This window comes from Lepus europaeus, chromosome 18, assembly GCF_033115175.1.
Source record: "Lepus europaeus isolate LE1 chromosome 18, mLepTim1.pri, whole genome shotgun sequence".
Taxonomy (NCBI): domain Eukaryota; kingdom Metazoa; phylum Chordata; class Mammalia; order Lagomorpha; family Leporidae; genus Lepus; species Lepus europaeus.
The window spans coordinates 55,249,410-55,264,754 of record NC_084844.1 but is presented as its reverse complement, the minus strand read 5'-3'; the positions used below and the strand labels follow the sequence as shown (position 1 = coordinate 55,264,754).

General features: G+C 44.6%; 1 protein-coding gene across 1 annotated transcript in view; it reads right to left on the bottom strand.

Annotated features, from left to right (window-relative positions):
- Positions 1-15,345, bottom strand: part of DNAH9 (dynein axonemal heavy chain 9) — a 359,765-nt gene that overhangs the window by 250,474 nt on the left and 93,946 nt on the right. Inside the window, exons 21-26 of the mRNA XM_062215967.1 lie at positions 15,071-15,201; positions 14,366-14,492; positions 9,135-9,287; positions 7,884-8,009; positions 4,768-5,007; positions 3,942-4,102 (exon numbers count right to left, since the gene is read on the bottom strand). Of these exons, the coding sequence (XP_062071951.1) occupies positions 3,942-4,102; positions 4,768-5,007; positions 7,884-8,009; positions 9,135-9,287; positions 14,366-14,492; positions 15,071-15,201 (938 nt within the window). The remainder of the gene's footprint in view (positions 1-3,941; positions 4,103-4,767; positions 5,008-7,883; positions 8,010-9,134; positions 9,288-14,365; positions 14,493-15,070; positions 15,202-15,345) is intronic.

Genomic DNA, 15,345 nt, shown 5'->3' with positions numbered 1-15,345 from the left:
GACCCCGCTGCTCCACTTTTGATCCAGCTTCCGGCTATTGTGCCTGGGAAAGCAGCAGACGATGGTCAAGTCCTTGGGCCCCTGCCACCCATATTGGAGATCTAGATGGAGTTCTAGGCTCTTGGCTTCAGCCTGGTCCAGTCCTAGCCATTGTGGCTATTTGAGGAGTGAACCAGTGGATGGAAGATCTCTCTGTTTCTCTATCTCTGTCTCTCTCTATCATCTCTATCTCTATGTCTGTCTCTCCTTCTCTCTATCACTTTGCCTTTCAAACAAATGCATCTTTTTTTAAAAAAGTAAACGTTATCATGGAACGAGGTTATCAAATAGTCTAGAGTGGGAGGCAGACATTAATCAAACCTTTCAACTACATAATGGCTTCATTATTCTGTTTCAAGAGAGATAAAGTCCCAAACTATTCGCTCAGATTGCAAGGCGAGTAGAAAAACTCGTTGCAAAAGGAATTCTGCCTCAGATTTCCTCTGTGCTAATGGATGTGTTACAGAGAAGCCTCATAAAGACAAAGACACTTGAAAGGGCTCAACTTGAATGCAGTTGGAGATGGGAAAATTTTTACTTCAACACACATTGGAAGAGCCCATCCAACTGACTGGGCTCAAGTAAAGACCAGGTAAAACCTTAACACTCCAACTCTCCCCTACCCGGAGTAACTGCTGCCTTTACCACCCCAGCTGCAGACAGATCTGCACCTCCTTTTCAACAGGTGTTATCTGCCTTTTGTTTTAAGTTGGGGTATGGAGGTAGTGGCTTCCCAGCTAAGAACAAAGGACAGTGTACCTGTTCCTTCCTCTCTGAGAGCCAAGACACAGATCCTTCCCTTATTTAATGTCCCTCCTCAATTCTGTCTGTTATTTTGATCTGGAGCTTTCGTATGCAAAATCCACTAAGTGCTAGTGATATAGCAGCCAACAGGGCAGAAAAAGGTCCCAGTTCACAATGGGGATGCACATAGCTAGCAAGTAAGCAAATAAATGAACAAGTTGGTTTCAGAACAGAGAGGGTGCCGGAAAGAAGATAAACAGGGGGAGCTATTAGGATTATCTACTGGGTGTGTGTGGTGGCAGGAGTTGAGAGGTTGTCTTTTAGAAAGAGTAATTGGGCAAGGCCCTCAGAACTGAGACTAGAACTTAAGGATGAGAAGGTAACCATGGAACAGAGACTGGGGAAGGGCATTCTATGCAGAGGGAAGCATGTGTGTGAGGACTCTAAGCTGCAATGAACTTCAAGTGGTCAAAGAGATGGTAAAGAGGCCATGTGGAGGACAGGGAGTGAGGCACCAGGGAAGTTGATAGGAACTACCAAGGCCTATGAGGAGTTCAGCTTTTAGTCTAGGTGAAATGAAGAACCACTGGAAATAGTGACATGACTCTACAGGGTCCCCTACTAAAACACAGATGCAAGAGTGAAAGGGGAGTGGTTTGAATGGGACTCTAGGTGGCAGAGCTTCCCAGGCTGGGTGGTGAACAGAACTAAAGAAATGAAAAAACTTGGGGGAAGATAAGTCACAAAGTCTTTTTTTTTTTTTTTTTTTTTTTTTTTTTTTTTTTTTTGACAGGCAGAGTGGATAGTGAGAGAGAGAGACAGACAGAAAGGTCTTCCTTTTTGCCGTTGGTTCACCCTCCAATGGCCGCTGCGGCCAGTGCACCGCGCTGATCCGAAGCCAGGAGCCAGGTGCTTCTCCTGGTCTCCCATGCGGGTGCAGGGCCCAAGCACTTGGGCCATCCTCCACTGCCTTCCTGGGCCATAGCAGAGAGCTGGCCTGGAAGAGGGGCAACTGGGACAGAATCCGGCGCCCCAACCGGGACTAGAACCCTGTGTGCCGGCGCCGCAAGGCTGAGGATTAGCCTGTTAAGCCATGGCGCTGGCCACAAAGTCTTAATCTATGGATGGTGTTGGGCTTTTCAAGGGCTTTGGGTTTCCCATATTCTATGCATTTGTGATTACAATTGACCTAATTAGTAAATATTTATCAGACATCTGGAAAGAGATGTGTGGATCTGACCAAAAGACAAGTGATACCACTTAAAATAGGCTGAGAGAAAATTAAGGGAAAAGACAGCACAGGTTCTGTCTGGCCATTCTAACCTTCACAATTTATGACGATCTCTTCATTTATTTCCAGCCATTTATTTCTGTGAGCTGGCCACTCAGACATGAAAGTCTTTTGGAGAAGAGATTTAGTGTTCAATGGCATCACAGGGAAAGGGCACCAGCTCCTAGCAGGGTGTACAGAAATCCCAGCAGAATTAAATCATCTCTCATGAGGACCATGCCCTTATTGGCCTACCCTCCTGCTCCCTTGCCCATGTTCTATTGTCAGATCAATCTTCATTAAGCATAGTTTTCATCATCTTACTCCTTTGATAAAAACAATTTCAGTAGTTTATCAGTATTTGCTGAATAAGGAATGGGTTTGTCAAACTCTCTGGTCTGACTACATGATGGCTGACTCCCTCCCCCAAAGTCCAGAGGCTTTGCACTCCCTCTTCCAGGAATGAATCCTGAGTTCTCCCATCTTCCTGACTTCATCCTCAGTATTCCATTTTCCAGGAATAGTCATCTTTAGTTCTCTCACTTTTGGGGATCCAGACCACATTTTAAGTAAATCTGAGAGAAAAAGAAGGAAAGAAAGATATTCCCCATCTGCTAGTTCACTTCCCAAATGCCTACAATAGCTGGGACAGGGATAGGTCAAAGCTAGAGTCCAGGAACTCAATCCTCGTCTCCCATGTGAATGGCAGAAGCCCAACTACTTGAGCCATCACTGCTGCCTACCAGAGTGCACATGGGCAAGAAGCTGTAATCAGGATGGTGCCAGGACTTGCACCCAGGCACACTGATATGGGATGTGGGTGTCTCAACCACATCTTAACTGTGGGGGTAAATGCCCGCCCCCCTGATCACCTTAACAATGAATGGTTATTACAGATGCTGTTAATAGAAGAAGTGGGATGTGAACAGATTTCTCTACAGTTTCAAGGACATACTGACAGCAGTCTTATAAACTACTGAAATCCTACTGCCATACAATGCCTCCTTCAAGTTTCAGATCAGACACCATCTCTTCCCTGAAGCTTTCTCAATCCTCTTCCTCCCACTGTGAGTGGGACCTTCTGTGCTCAGAGAACTTACTGCTGGGTCACTTACTTGGAAATTTGTATCATATGACTTGGTACCCTACATATGGCTTGGTACACCAGGAACTTGTACCTTTTCCCTTTGAGCTATTTAAATTTTTATCTACATACAACATCTATGTTATCCACAGCCTTATGTGTCCTGTGGCCAGGCAGCCACCTCACAAGAACGGAAGTGTAAGGGCAGGGAATGTTTCAGTTATTAATTCACTGTCACATGCATTCATATGAATGAAAAGGGAATGTGTCTCCCTAAGACATTGTCAGCAACTCCTTAATCACTGGGATGTCCTTGCTTGTATCTTTGTATTCCCAGAGTGAGAAGTGCTAAATAAATGCACTGGCTGGTTGATCAACTGATGGAGAAGCAAATAATGATAAGGATCAATCACTGCATACTTCTAACATACTAAACTCTTTGTAAGCATTACTGTCTTTTATCCTCACAAAAATCATTTCATAGGTGGGGGAACCAAAAACTAGGTTGACTATATTCTTAGTCAAACAGCTGGAATATGTTAGAGCTGGTTTTGGAATCTGGGTATGCATGACTGACTAGTGATTCCTCAAAAAGTCATAGCTCATTTATTTGCTCTTAAGTGTGTTCCCAGAAGACCCCTGCCCTACCTCCTTTCTATTTTATGGGTGCTTCTGTTGAGTCAGATCCTTTCCCTGTGCCTCTGTGGGCAAATAACAGGTGATGGTGATCTTGACCTTGGAAGACCACTGGATGGCCTGAACCAGAGGGCAGAAGGGTTGGCAGTGGTTGACATTAGTGCTCACCTGTCAGTCAAAGGTGTGATCACCAGGCGAGGTGTGTTTCCCAGGTACTCATAAGAATACAGAAACTGGGCATCACAGATGTTGGCAAAGCAGTGTTTGGTCTCATCATCCCAACGGTGGCGTAACTGGGACAGCCAGAGAAAAGCCTGGGCATTGTCCACCTAAAGAGAGAGTGGAAGAGTCGGAGGTGGATCATTGTGCTCAACAGGAAGCAGGTGCCACCCCCCACACCTAGAGGCCACAGGACACATGAGCTGTGGATAACATGGGCGTTATCTGCTGCACAAGGGTGCCGCATGCTGTCAATACCACAGCACAGAAAGCACAAGCTACCCTGATTACAAAGGCTCTTTGGAGTTTTATCCAAACTCCAAAGTTGAAAATATTGTGAATCAAAAATGCATTTAATACACCTAACCTACTAAATAGCATAGCACAGACTACCTTAGACTACTCAGATCACATACATTAGCCTACAGTTGGGAAAAAAATTATCTATAAAGCCCATTTTATATATAAAAAAAGTATTGAACATATCATGTAATTTCTAGAATACTGCACTAAAAATTCAGTTTTTACTGCATTCAATAGCTATTGCATGATCATACAGTTGAAAAATCCCAAGTCTAGCTGTCATTTCGGGGATTATGTATACACTGCTCTGCTGGAGGAGGTTTACAAGGTAGGAGCAGCCACCATGGTCCTCTGCCCATTGTCTGGTCAGTGTGGTGCAGTCCCTGGGGCTTCCAGGCTTTGGCTGTATGCCAGAGACTCCCAAGGTGTGGCTGCTGACAAAGAGGAACACCTCTGGACACTCAGGACCCACCTTCTGAGCAATCATCTTGGCTACGACGTCCCGAGCATGCACATCGATGGTGCATATGGTCATGATCTTCTGCCGGTCCCCCTTGGACAGCTGGCCAATCAGCATGCTGATGAGTGTTTTGAGCTGGGCCACTTGCTTCTTGTAGTAGTCCTTCATGGCGTTCTCATAGCCCTCTTCCAGCCTGGCAAATGCAATGCCCACTTCTGTCGTCCACCAGATCTGAGTGCAGGTCAGGGCCACCTGTGGCACCAGGAGTCACTTAGTAAAGCTGTCACCATGCCCGTTTCCAACCAGCCCGCCCACTCATTGCACTGAAGGGCTCAGGATGTAATTGTGTGGGTGACATTGCTCCTTACTTGCAACTCCCTCCTCCAGCATTGACTAAGTGAACCATATGCTCTATTTTGCTCTAAGTCCTTGGATATGTGAAGCGGTTACAACACAAGGCAGGGCGGGGTGGAGAGAGCACTTTCTTCTCTTGAAAAATGTATCAACCAAAGATTTACTTTGGTCAATCTGTGGCTTCTATAAATGACTGCACTGATCACTCAGTTTTTACTTCCGAAGGCAGTGGCTTTCCTGGGCTCTGGAGGGTAGCAGTATGGAGACTGAGCATCTCAACAGCAATCTACTTGGGCTCTGTTTTGGAACCTCTGTGGTCTGAGGCTTTTAATAGAGTGAGCTACTGTTCTGGCCAGCGCCGCGGCTCACTAGGCTAATCCTCCGCCTGCGGCGCCGGCACCCCGGGTTCTAGTCCCAGTTGGGGTGCCGGATTCTGTCCCAGTTGCTCCTCTTCCAGTCCAGCTCTCTGCTGTGGCCCAGGAAGGCAGTGGAAGATGGCTCAAGTGCTAGGGCCCTGCACCCACATGGGAGACCAGGAGGAAGCACCTGGCTCCTGGCTTCGGATCGGCGTAGCACGCCGGCCGTAGTGGCCATTTGGGAGGTGAACCAACGGAAGAAAGACCTTTCTCTCTGTCTCTCTCTCTCTCACTGTTTAACTCTGCCTGTCAAAATAAATAAATAAATAAACAAATAAATAAATAAAATTAAAAAAAAAAGAGTGAGCTACTGTTCAATATCTGTGGCACATACTTTGCTTGTCTACAGCATTTTTACTAGTTTAAATTTTTAAAAACCTGTAAGCTTAGGGGTCAGCATTGTGGTCCAGTGGGTAAAACTGCCACCTGCAACACTGGCATCCCACATCAGAGCTCCAGTTCAAACCCTGGCTGCTCTGATTCCCATCCAGCTCCCTACTAATATGCCTGGAAAAGCAATAGGAGATGGCACAAGTGCTTGTGCCCCTGTCACCCACGAGAGAGATCTGGAGGGAATTCTTGGCTCCTGACTTCAGATTGGCCTTGCCCTGGTTGTTGTGGTCATTTGGGGAATGAATCAGAGGATGGAAGCTCTGTCTCTGTCTCTCTCTCTCTCTCAGTAACTGCCTGTCATATAAATAAATAAATCTTTAAAAAACCCTAATACCTTAAAGCATTTGTTGTACATTCTCATTTCCTTCTACCTACTTTGCAATGGCAATCTCAAACTTATCTACTGCTGTGGCTTTGATTACTATCAGATATCTGCAACTCTAAGGATAACAATTAGTACTACCCATTGTTGAGGGAAAGCAGGAGTGGTTTATGGCAGCCACAGTCAATTTTTAAAATTCTTGCTGACATCTGCTATGTCTTGTTACACTATCTTATGACCCTCCTGAGAACCATGTAAGGAATTCAGATATACCCTAGAATCAAGTCAGACTCCTTAACATGGTTCCATAGACCCGGCTTCTAATTTCTCTTCTAGACGCTATCTGCTCTCTTGGTCTTTCCTCTACTCTTGCTTCAGTCACATTGAGTTTCTCTCTGTTCATCAAATTCATCATGTGATCTGTTGCTTCTGAGTCTTTATCCATATTCTTCCCCATGCCTGATTATTCTTCCCCTTAACTTTTATTTTTAAAATTCATTTGTTTATTTTCTTTTAGAGAGAGAGAGAGAGAAAGTCTCCATGTGCTGGTTACTCCCCAGATGCCCATGACAACCAGGGCTGGGCCAGGCCAAGGCCAGGAGCCTAGAACTTCATCCAAGTTTCCCATATGGGTGGTAGGGACCCAAGCACTTGAGCCGTCATCTGCTGCCTCCCAGGACATACTAGGAGGAAGCTGGATCAGAAACAGAGTAACTGGGACACAACCCAGCATTCTGATATCAGATATGGACATCTCCAGCTGCAGTGTCACCTGCCGCACTACAAGGCCAACCCTCCTCCACTTGTAGTTTGCTCCCTCCTATTTCAAATTTTAGTTTGAATGGTGTATCATAAGTGAGGGGGTACCCAGCCCCTGCTACCTAGCTACACTCTTCCAGTGAACCCCAAGCCTCTCCTAGTATCACACCAGTCACATTCGTAAGTGACTGAGTTCCGCACAAATCTGTAAACTCCAGCATGGCCAGTTACATGGTCCTATTCCCTGCTGGTATCTCCTGTACTCAGCATGTGGTTTGGCAGTTACAAAATAGGTGATTAAAGAGTAGAGTTGTCCACATTTCTCCATATTGGAGCCAATGAGGGTAAAAATAGACCATCCTTAACTTCCTTTTTCCTTTAAATATTTATTTATCTATTTGAAAGAGAGAGAGAGAGAGAGAGAGACTCTTTCATCTTCTGATTCACTCCCCAAATGGCTATAATGGCTGGGGCTCCCAGGGTGAAGCCAGGAGCCTTGAACTCCATCCAGGTTTCTCACGTGGGTGGCAGAGGCCCAGGCACTTGGGCCATACTCCATTCCTTTCCCAGGTGCTTTAGCAGGGAGCTAGATCAGAATAGGATCAGCTGGGATTAAATTAGCACTCATATGAGATGGTGGCATCACAGGCGGTAGCTTAACCTATTGAGACACAACATTGGTCCCCATCCTTGACTTTCCATGGTTGCCACTTCCCCTGCTCCCTCTTGCTGACCCCTCACAGCTGTCTGGGATTGAAGCCCCTCCTGACTGTGAAGCCCATGGCAAGTCTGCTGGCCCGAAGCCTCTGCATGCTGAAGGAGGTTGCAGAGGGAGGGAGCCCTGCAGAGGGTAGGGGCCCACTAAGGTCCCGCCGGGTGGATACCTGGGCTGGGTAGTCAAAAAGCCACTGCTCCCTTAGCTTCTCCTCATAGGCAGTGACGCCTTCCGTCATCTCGTGCCTCACAGTTGCCTTCATGTGGGCAAGCACGTGGTTCAGCCAGATTTCTACCTGGAAGAAGAACTCGGGATTAGACATGAGGTACCTAAGGTGCCGGCGTGAACATCACATGTTTCCTTCCTCTCTGCTTGAGTGAGGGAAGAAAATGGAGCGCAGGCATGGGATGCAATCCCCAACAGCCAACAGAAGGCAGATGTTCTGTTTGTGTAGTCCAGGATGATAATGAGTGAGAACTGGAGTCCATTTGGAATATGCACATCAGGGCTGCCCAGAGTTTGTGCAAGGAAATATAAATCTGGGTTGAGCTAGCCGTAAATAGCTGTAAATAAGTCGGTGGATGCTTATCCCCTCGTTCAGGCTGAGGAGAGAGATGAAGGAGATGTACTTCCCAGCCAAATGCTTTCTGGATCCACAAAAAGAACATAATCCAAATCAAGCCCCAGGGCTGCTGGCCAGCCTCATCTCACTGAGAACTTCTGATTATTTTCTAGTATGGAATTGTTTTCCAAGATGATGTGGATAAAGGTGGAACACTGTAAAAGATCCTCTACCAGCTGGTACCCTGAACTATACTGGAAACCACAAGGGCAAGGATAAGGAGTAAGGAAGGAGGGGTTTGCACTTTCGTGGTGGGGCTAAAGGAGATTCCAGTCTCTGGATTCATGTTCCTTGATTTGGACAAGAAGGTAGCTGGCTCTCCAAAGGGGATGGCTGTGGAAGGAAGTGACTCTGAGATTCAGTTGTGCAGCGAGGGGAACATCTCAGGAAATTGGCTGATTTTGAGGGACATTTTCTCCTGGGGAAGCTGTCCATGTGTCCGATTCCCCCTGTAGGGAGCCCCAGGGGTTGCCCTGTTAATGTCTCCTGGTGGTGTTAATCATTTTAAAATCTTTTTTTCTTGTTGACTCAAGTAGTTATTTATGTGCATTTTATTCCTCTCTGCACATGTCTTTGGTGAAGGAAGAGAGATGGGTGTTGACATATGTCCTTCCCAGAGAGGACAGCAAGGTACTGGAGGTTTGTTGCACTGTCAGTCCCGGTCAGGGGAAGCTGGCTGTCCCCGGACATGGACAGCAGGACAGCAGCTCTGGCCCAAGGCCAGCATCCCCAGATTTGATGCTGACCATATCTGAATGCAGACACTTGAGAGGGGAGGGGGATGGACTGTCATGCTACCTGCCCGCTGCAATCACAGGGCTCACTGAACGCCACATACTCTTCTTCTTTGCTGTACATGCCAAGACTGATTGTGGTTGGTTTCTCACTGGCATCCAGCTGGAATTTCATCTTGGCCATGTTGTCAAAGAGTTTGGAAAGGTGACGTTGAACCTGTGAAGGGAAACCATGCCAAGGAATTGAAGAACATGCCCAGGAAGTGGCTTATTAGAATTGTTTAGGGACCTACTGTGTGTCAACTCTTGTAAAAGATGAGCATAGTGAATGCCAACCATGTAGAAGGGAACTTTGTGAGGACAGTGTTGGTGAGAGGATGGGAATTGAGTAAATCATATATATAAGTGACTAAAGGATTATAAAACAAGTGGGAACTGTGTACTAGTTACAAACCAAAGGAGCCACAATGGTTTGATTAAGTTCTTTCTGCTGGATCTACTACGAACAGCATCAGATTAGAGGGACAAGATGGGGGCCGGTGCTGTGGTGTAGCAGGTAAGGCTGCTGCCCACAGTGCTGGCATCCCATATGGGTGCCGGTTTGAGTCCCGGCTGCTCCACTTCTGATCCAGCTCTCTGCTATGGCCTGGGAAAGCAGTGGAAGATGGCTCAAGTCCTTGGGCCCCTGAACCGGCATGGGAGACCCAGAAGAAGCTCCTGGCTCCTGGCTTTGGATTGGCACAGCTCTGGCCATTGTGGCCAGTTGGGGAGTGAACCAGCAGATGGAAGACCTCTCTCTCTCTCTCTCTCTCTCTCTCTCTCTGTGCCTCTCCTATCTCTGTGTAACTCTGATTTTCAAATAAATAAATAAATCTTTTTTTTTAAAAAAAAAGAGTGAAAAAATGATCCATCAACCTCCCTCACCCCACCTCCCTAAAAAAAAAAAAACAACCCACTATTATGCAATACGAGATAAATGGAGCATGCTCTGGTGACAGATGCTAATGCCTTCATGCCTGGAAGACTGGTGATAGTGGTCTGTGCAAGAAGCCACCCCATGGTTGCAGCCTCTTCAGTGTAGCCAACAAACATTGACAGGGTCCAAAGCAAGGAGCCTGGATATCCCAGGCTGCTCTCTGGCACGTTATCTTGTGATATCTCTTCTAGTGGTGTTTGTGGAAGTCATGCGGGGAGAGGGGCTGGACAGAGACACACTGAGGTCCCAAGGTTAAAAAAAAAAGCAGGTTGAAAAGGCAATAAGCAGAAAGTTGCCTTCTGGTAGAGTTTCTTGAATAGACACATAGGGCCCTCAATGGCTAGTACCCAAGCTGTTACATTAAATTTATTTTTATTTTTAAAAGATTTATTTATTTGAAAGTCAGAGTTACGGGGAGGGGAGGAGAAACAGAGAGATTTTTCATCCATTGGTTCACTCCCCAGATGGCTGCAATGGCCAGGGCTGGGCCAGGCTGAAGCCAGGAGCCAGGCGCTTCTCATCCAAATCTCCCACATGGGTGTCAGGGATCCAAACACTTGGGCCACCTTCTGCAGCATTCTCAGGCACACTAGCATGCAGTTGGATCAGAAGCAGAGAGGTCAGGACATGACCCGGCACCACAGGAGATGTCAGCACCGCAGGCAATGGCTTTACCAGCTACGCCACAATGCCAGCCCCTGTAATACTCAGTGTAGAACAACCAGCTCGCTAGCTTAGGGGAACAGAGAAAGCATCCAAGCATACTCAGGTACACTGTGAGGGTCCTTGAGGAGGCACCGCCAGAATGGATTTGGGATATATATATCTTAATGGCTGGGGTCTTCCTTTAATGAATACTCATGCACAATGCATTAAAACAACAGCAGTAATGGTTTCTTTGGGGAAAAACAAAAACAAAACAACAGCAGTAACAATATGGGACCTATGAAAATATCCTGAAACTTAATAGAAGGAGAAAACAGGACTCAAGAGATCAAGCAAGAGCATAATTATAGGTATCTATACATTGTTTACATACATTTAAATCTTTTCCTTTGACTCAAATAGTTGTTTATGTGTACTTTATTTATTCAACTCTGTACAGATCTATATACTGTATATGTAATATATACACATATTTATGGGGAAAAATTTTGAAAAAATTTTGTTCTCAAAAGAAACATGAACTCTTTAAAAGACGAAAGATGAGTAGGCAGAGGTAGAGGGAAAAAAGGGATACTAATACTGACATAGCATAGCTTATAACATCATTAGAAACATGAAAGGGCTAAATTGACCCAAAAGATTAAATATGGTGGGTAAACATGAGAAATTATTGATGAGTGCCAACAAAATGGACTAAAAGATAAAGATGTGATTAAAGAGAAGGTAATGTATATAATACACTCTCAGTTTATGGAAATACAATGAGCCCAAAAGGAGAAAAATCCTGATATTTGATAAATGGAATAGAAATATTATTTTAAAACATACTGGAAGAAAACATTTTTATAAAGATCATGAAAGCTCTATTTTTCTTTGTTTTCTTTTTTTCAATTGTGAGGTAGACAGAGAGAGGGAGAGAGAGAAACACCCCCTTCTACTGGAAGTGCCTGGATCTGGATCAGGCCTAAGACAGGAGTTGGGAACTCAACTAAGATCTCACAGAAAAAGCCAGCGCTGCGGCTCACTAGGCTAATCCTCCGCCTTGCGGCGCTGGCACACCGGGTTCTAGTCCTGGTTGGGGCACCGATCCTGTCCCGGTTGCCCCTCTTCCAGGCCAGCTCTCTGCTGTGGCCAGGGAGTGCAGTGGAGGATGGCCCAAGTGCTTGGGCCCTGCACCCCATGGGAGACCAGGAGAAGCACCTGGCTCCTGCCATCGGATCAGCGCGGTGCGCCGGCCACAGCGCGCCTACCGCGGCGGCCATTGGAGGGTGAACCAATGGCAAAAAGGAAGACCTTTCTCTCTGTCTCCCTCTACTGTCCACTCTGCCTGTCAAAAATTTAAAAAAAAAAAAATGTGCATGAGTAACATCTTTGGGCTCTGTTGAAAACACTCTCATCCATAATGGTGTTGATGTAAAAGAGTACAATTTCTGTTTAGGGAAACTTGGCCATATGTATTAAGACTACATATGTATTTACCCGTTAACCCACGATTCATACTTCTAGGAATTTGCTTGGGGGATAGACCCCCAACAATACAAAGTCCAAAGTTAATCAAGCTTACATTATTTATAACTGTAAAATATTGATAACCTGTGGCCAAGCAATGGTCTATCATTCCATGGAGTATAATGCCAACATAAAAATAGGAGGGAAGTATCTCTGGGAGGTATTTTTGAATTGATATCGAGTCATTTCCAGGAGATATATATATATATATATATATATATACACATATATACATATACATACATATATATACTTGTTTTTAACTGATAAATTATATGTATATACATGTATAAAAATACATATATATTTATCAGTTAATAAAAAACAAGTATAAACAGCATGCTTCCTTTTGCATAAAAAAGGGGGAGTAAAATACACATGCACAAATAAATATAAATATGAATTGGCTCATTTATGTATATAAACAATGGAACGATAAACCAGAAAATAATGCAGCTGGTTACTTACAGCAGATATAGGGGAGGTAGTGATAGGAAGGGAGAGGGAAAGGAGTGGCAACTCTAAGTACATATTAAAAACATCAAATCAACAAGATAGAGAAACCCTAAATTGAAAGCAAAGAGAAACAAATGAACCCAAACAAATTTCAAGTGAATAACAAAATCACACAAAGGGAGGGAATGGAATCATCCAAGTAATTCTGAACACTGTTTTAACAATATATCCTCAGTCTAAAGAAAAAAATAAAGGACTACTATGACTTCAAGGTTTGAAGTCTCCCTAGGTTGAGAAGGGAGGGAAGGTATGGGAGTCTGCAGTGGAGACATCATTGTGAGACCCACACTCAGTGGTTGATGGCAGTGTTTCTCAAAGCATAGTTCCCAGGTCTACAGCATCAGCAGCACATAGGAAATTCTTAGAAATGAGAATTGTCCAAACCCCACCCAGATCAGAAACATTGGGAGCAGTGCCTCGGAACCTGTGTGTTTTTGTTGTTGTTGTTTTGTTTTTGTTTTTGTTTTTGTTTTTGAACCTGTGCTTTAAGAAGCCATCTAGGTGATTCTGTTGCATTCTCAATTTTGAGAACCACTGCCTACGAGTGTCATTCCCAATACCAATGGCGTTCCAATTAGTAACAAAAACTGTATTAACAAAGTAGGCCTCTACTATTTTGCACATGAGGAAAGTTTATTTCACAGAAGCGATATGCCCAGGACTGCATGGCTAATAAGTGGCTAAATCAGAGACTGGAATCCAAAATTTTGGACTCCTCATATACATATATTTTCTACTAAGTCATCTCAATGTCCAATTAATAAAACTTCCAATCTTATTTCTCCATGGAGAACATATCATTTAAAATATACAAATACATTTTTATTTTTGATAATAACTATACCTATTTATTGAGTAGTGTGATATTTTAATATGTATATACAAATGTGTAGTGATCAGATCAGGGTAATTGGCATATCCATTCCTTTGAACATCGATCATTTCTTTGGGTTGCGATCATTCAAAATCCTCTCTACTAGCAGTTTTGAAACATACTACTGATTCTTGTCAACCTTAGTTATCCTACTGTTCTGTAGAACATTAGAAGTTATTCCTATCAACTGCTCCAGTTATTTTTTAATTATCCTCTCCCTTCTCCTGACCTCTGTCTCCCACCACACACCCTTACAATGCTCTGGAAACCGCTGTTCTACTCTCTACTCCTAAGAAATCAACTATTTTAGTTTTTGCCTTTTAATGAGAATATGTAGTATTTATCTTTTTGTGCCCAGATTATTCACCCTAACAGCATGTCCTCTGGGTTCATCTATATTACTGCCAAGGACAGAATTTCGCTCTTTATGCACCTGCCACTTTGGATCACTATTCACTAGGGCTCTCTTCAGAATCAGATCAAAGGTATTCTCTATCAGGGCTTAATGTCTTGCACCTTTGCCATCCTCAAAGCTTCTCCATTTATATTTTAGGGAGCTTAGGGGGCTGGGGTGGCCAAGCTGAGCAGCACTAACAGAAGGAATGAAGAAAGTGGTGAGGTTGGCAATGATGTTGGCGGCAACACGGAACTGAAATGCACTCTTAGAGGAGGCATAAAGAGTAGGATGAAACTCCCTCCAGCTGGGAGAGCTTCAGTCTTTCTGGGCCTTTCTACAGGCACTCCCCTAGCTTACCTGCTGTGGATCTGTGCCATTGGAAAGGATGTCTAACAGATCCGAAGAGGAGAGAAAGTAAAACCGAGGGAAGGCCAGCCTTTTGGTGTCAAGGTACTCTGCCAGGGCCTTCTCACACAGGCACAATCTGAGGGCACAGAACATAGTGTTTCATGATTAAAATGCCTGGCTCTATACTCATACACACCACTCCAGTGAAAATACGTGCACTAGATAGGGTGGAAGCAGAAACTAGCACAAGAAAACACCTGTTGGTATTTCCAAACATATACAAGGATACATTTAAACCAGCATAGACATCTTGAAGCTGTCAAGACCTTGACACAGTCAACCAATGATACACAGGTGGGCATTTGCCCTAGTAGTTTAGACTCCTCTTGGGATGCCTGAATCTTATATAGGAGTGCTTGGGTTAACTCCCAGCACCCTGCTAAGGCACACCCTGAGAGGTAGCAGTGATTGCTCAAGTAATTGGGTTCCAGCCACCCACATGCAAGACCTAGATTGAGTTCCCAGCTCCCAGCTTTGGCCTGGCCCAGCCATAGTGGAACTAGTGGAAGATCTTCTCAAATAAAATAAATAAATAATTTTTAAAAATAAATGGTAACTTGTTTTTACCCAAACACAAAGACAAAGCAAGGGATATGTGCAGAAACTAGAATTTGCCCCCTCCTCCACAGACACCCCCTGCTCCGCGGACATCACCTGCTCTGAATATCCTCCAGCTTTTCGTACAGGCCAGCTTGGTTGGTGGCTTCCACTACATTTGGAGTTTTCTGAGCATCATAAGCTAGCTCTTTAAAATCCATGTCAATACCGTCAAATCTTTTAGAATCCTACAAACAAAAATAGAAGAAGAATTAACTTTGCTGCCCTCAGTTCCAAGGACATCACCTTGTGTAGCCTGTAGGGGGCTGGAGCCTGTTTCTGGCTCCTCCCATACAGAGATCAGAGTCAAAGGAGGAAATACCAGCAATTTT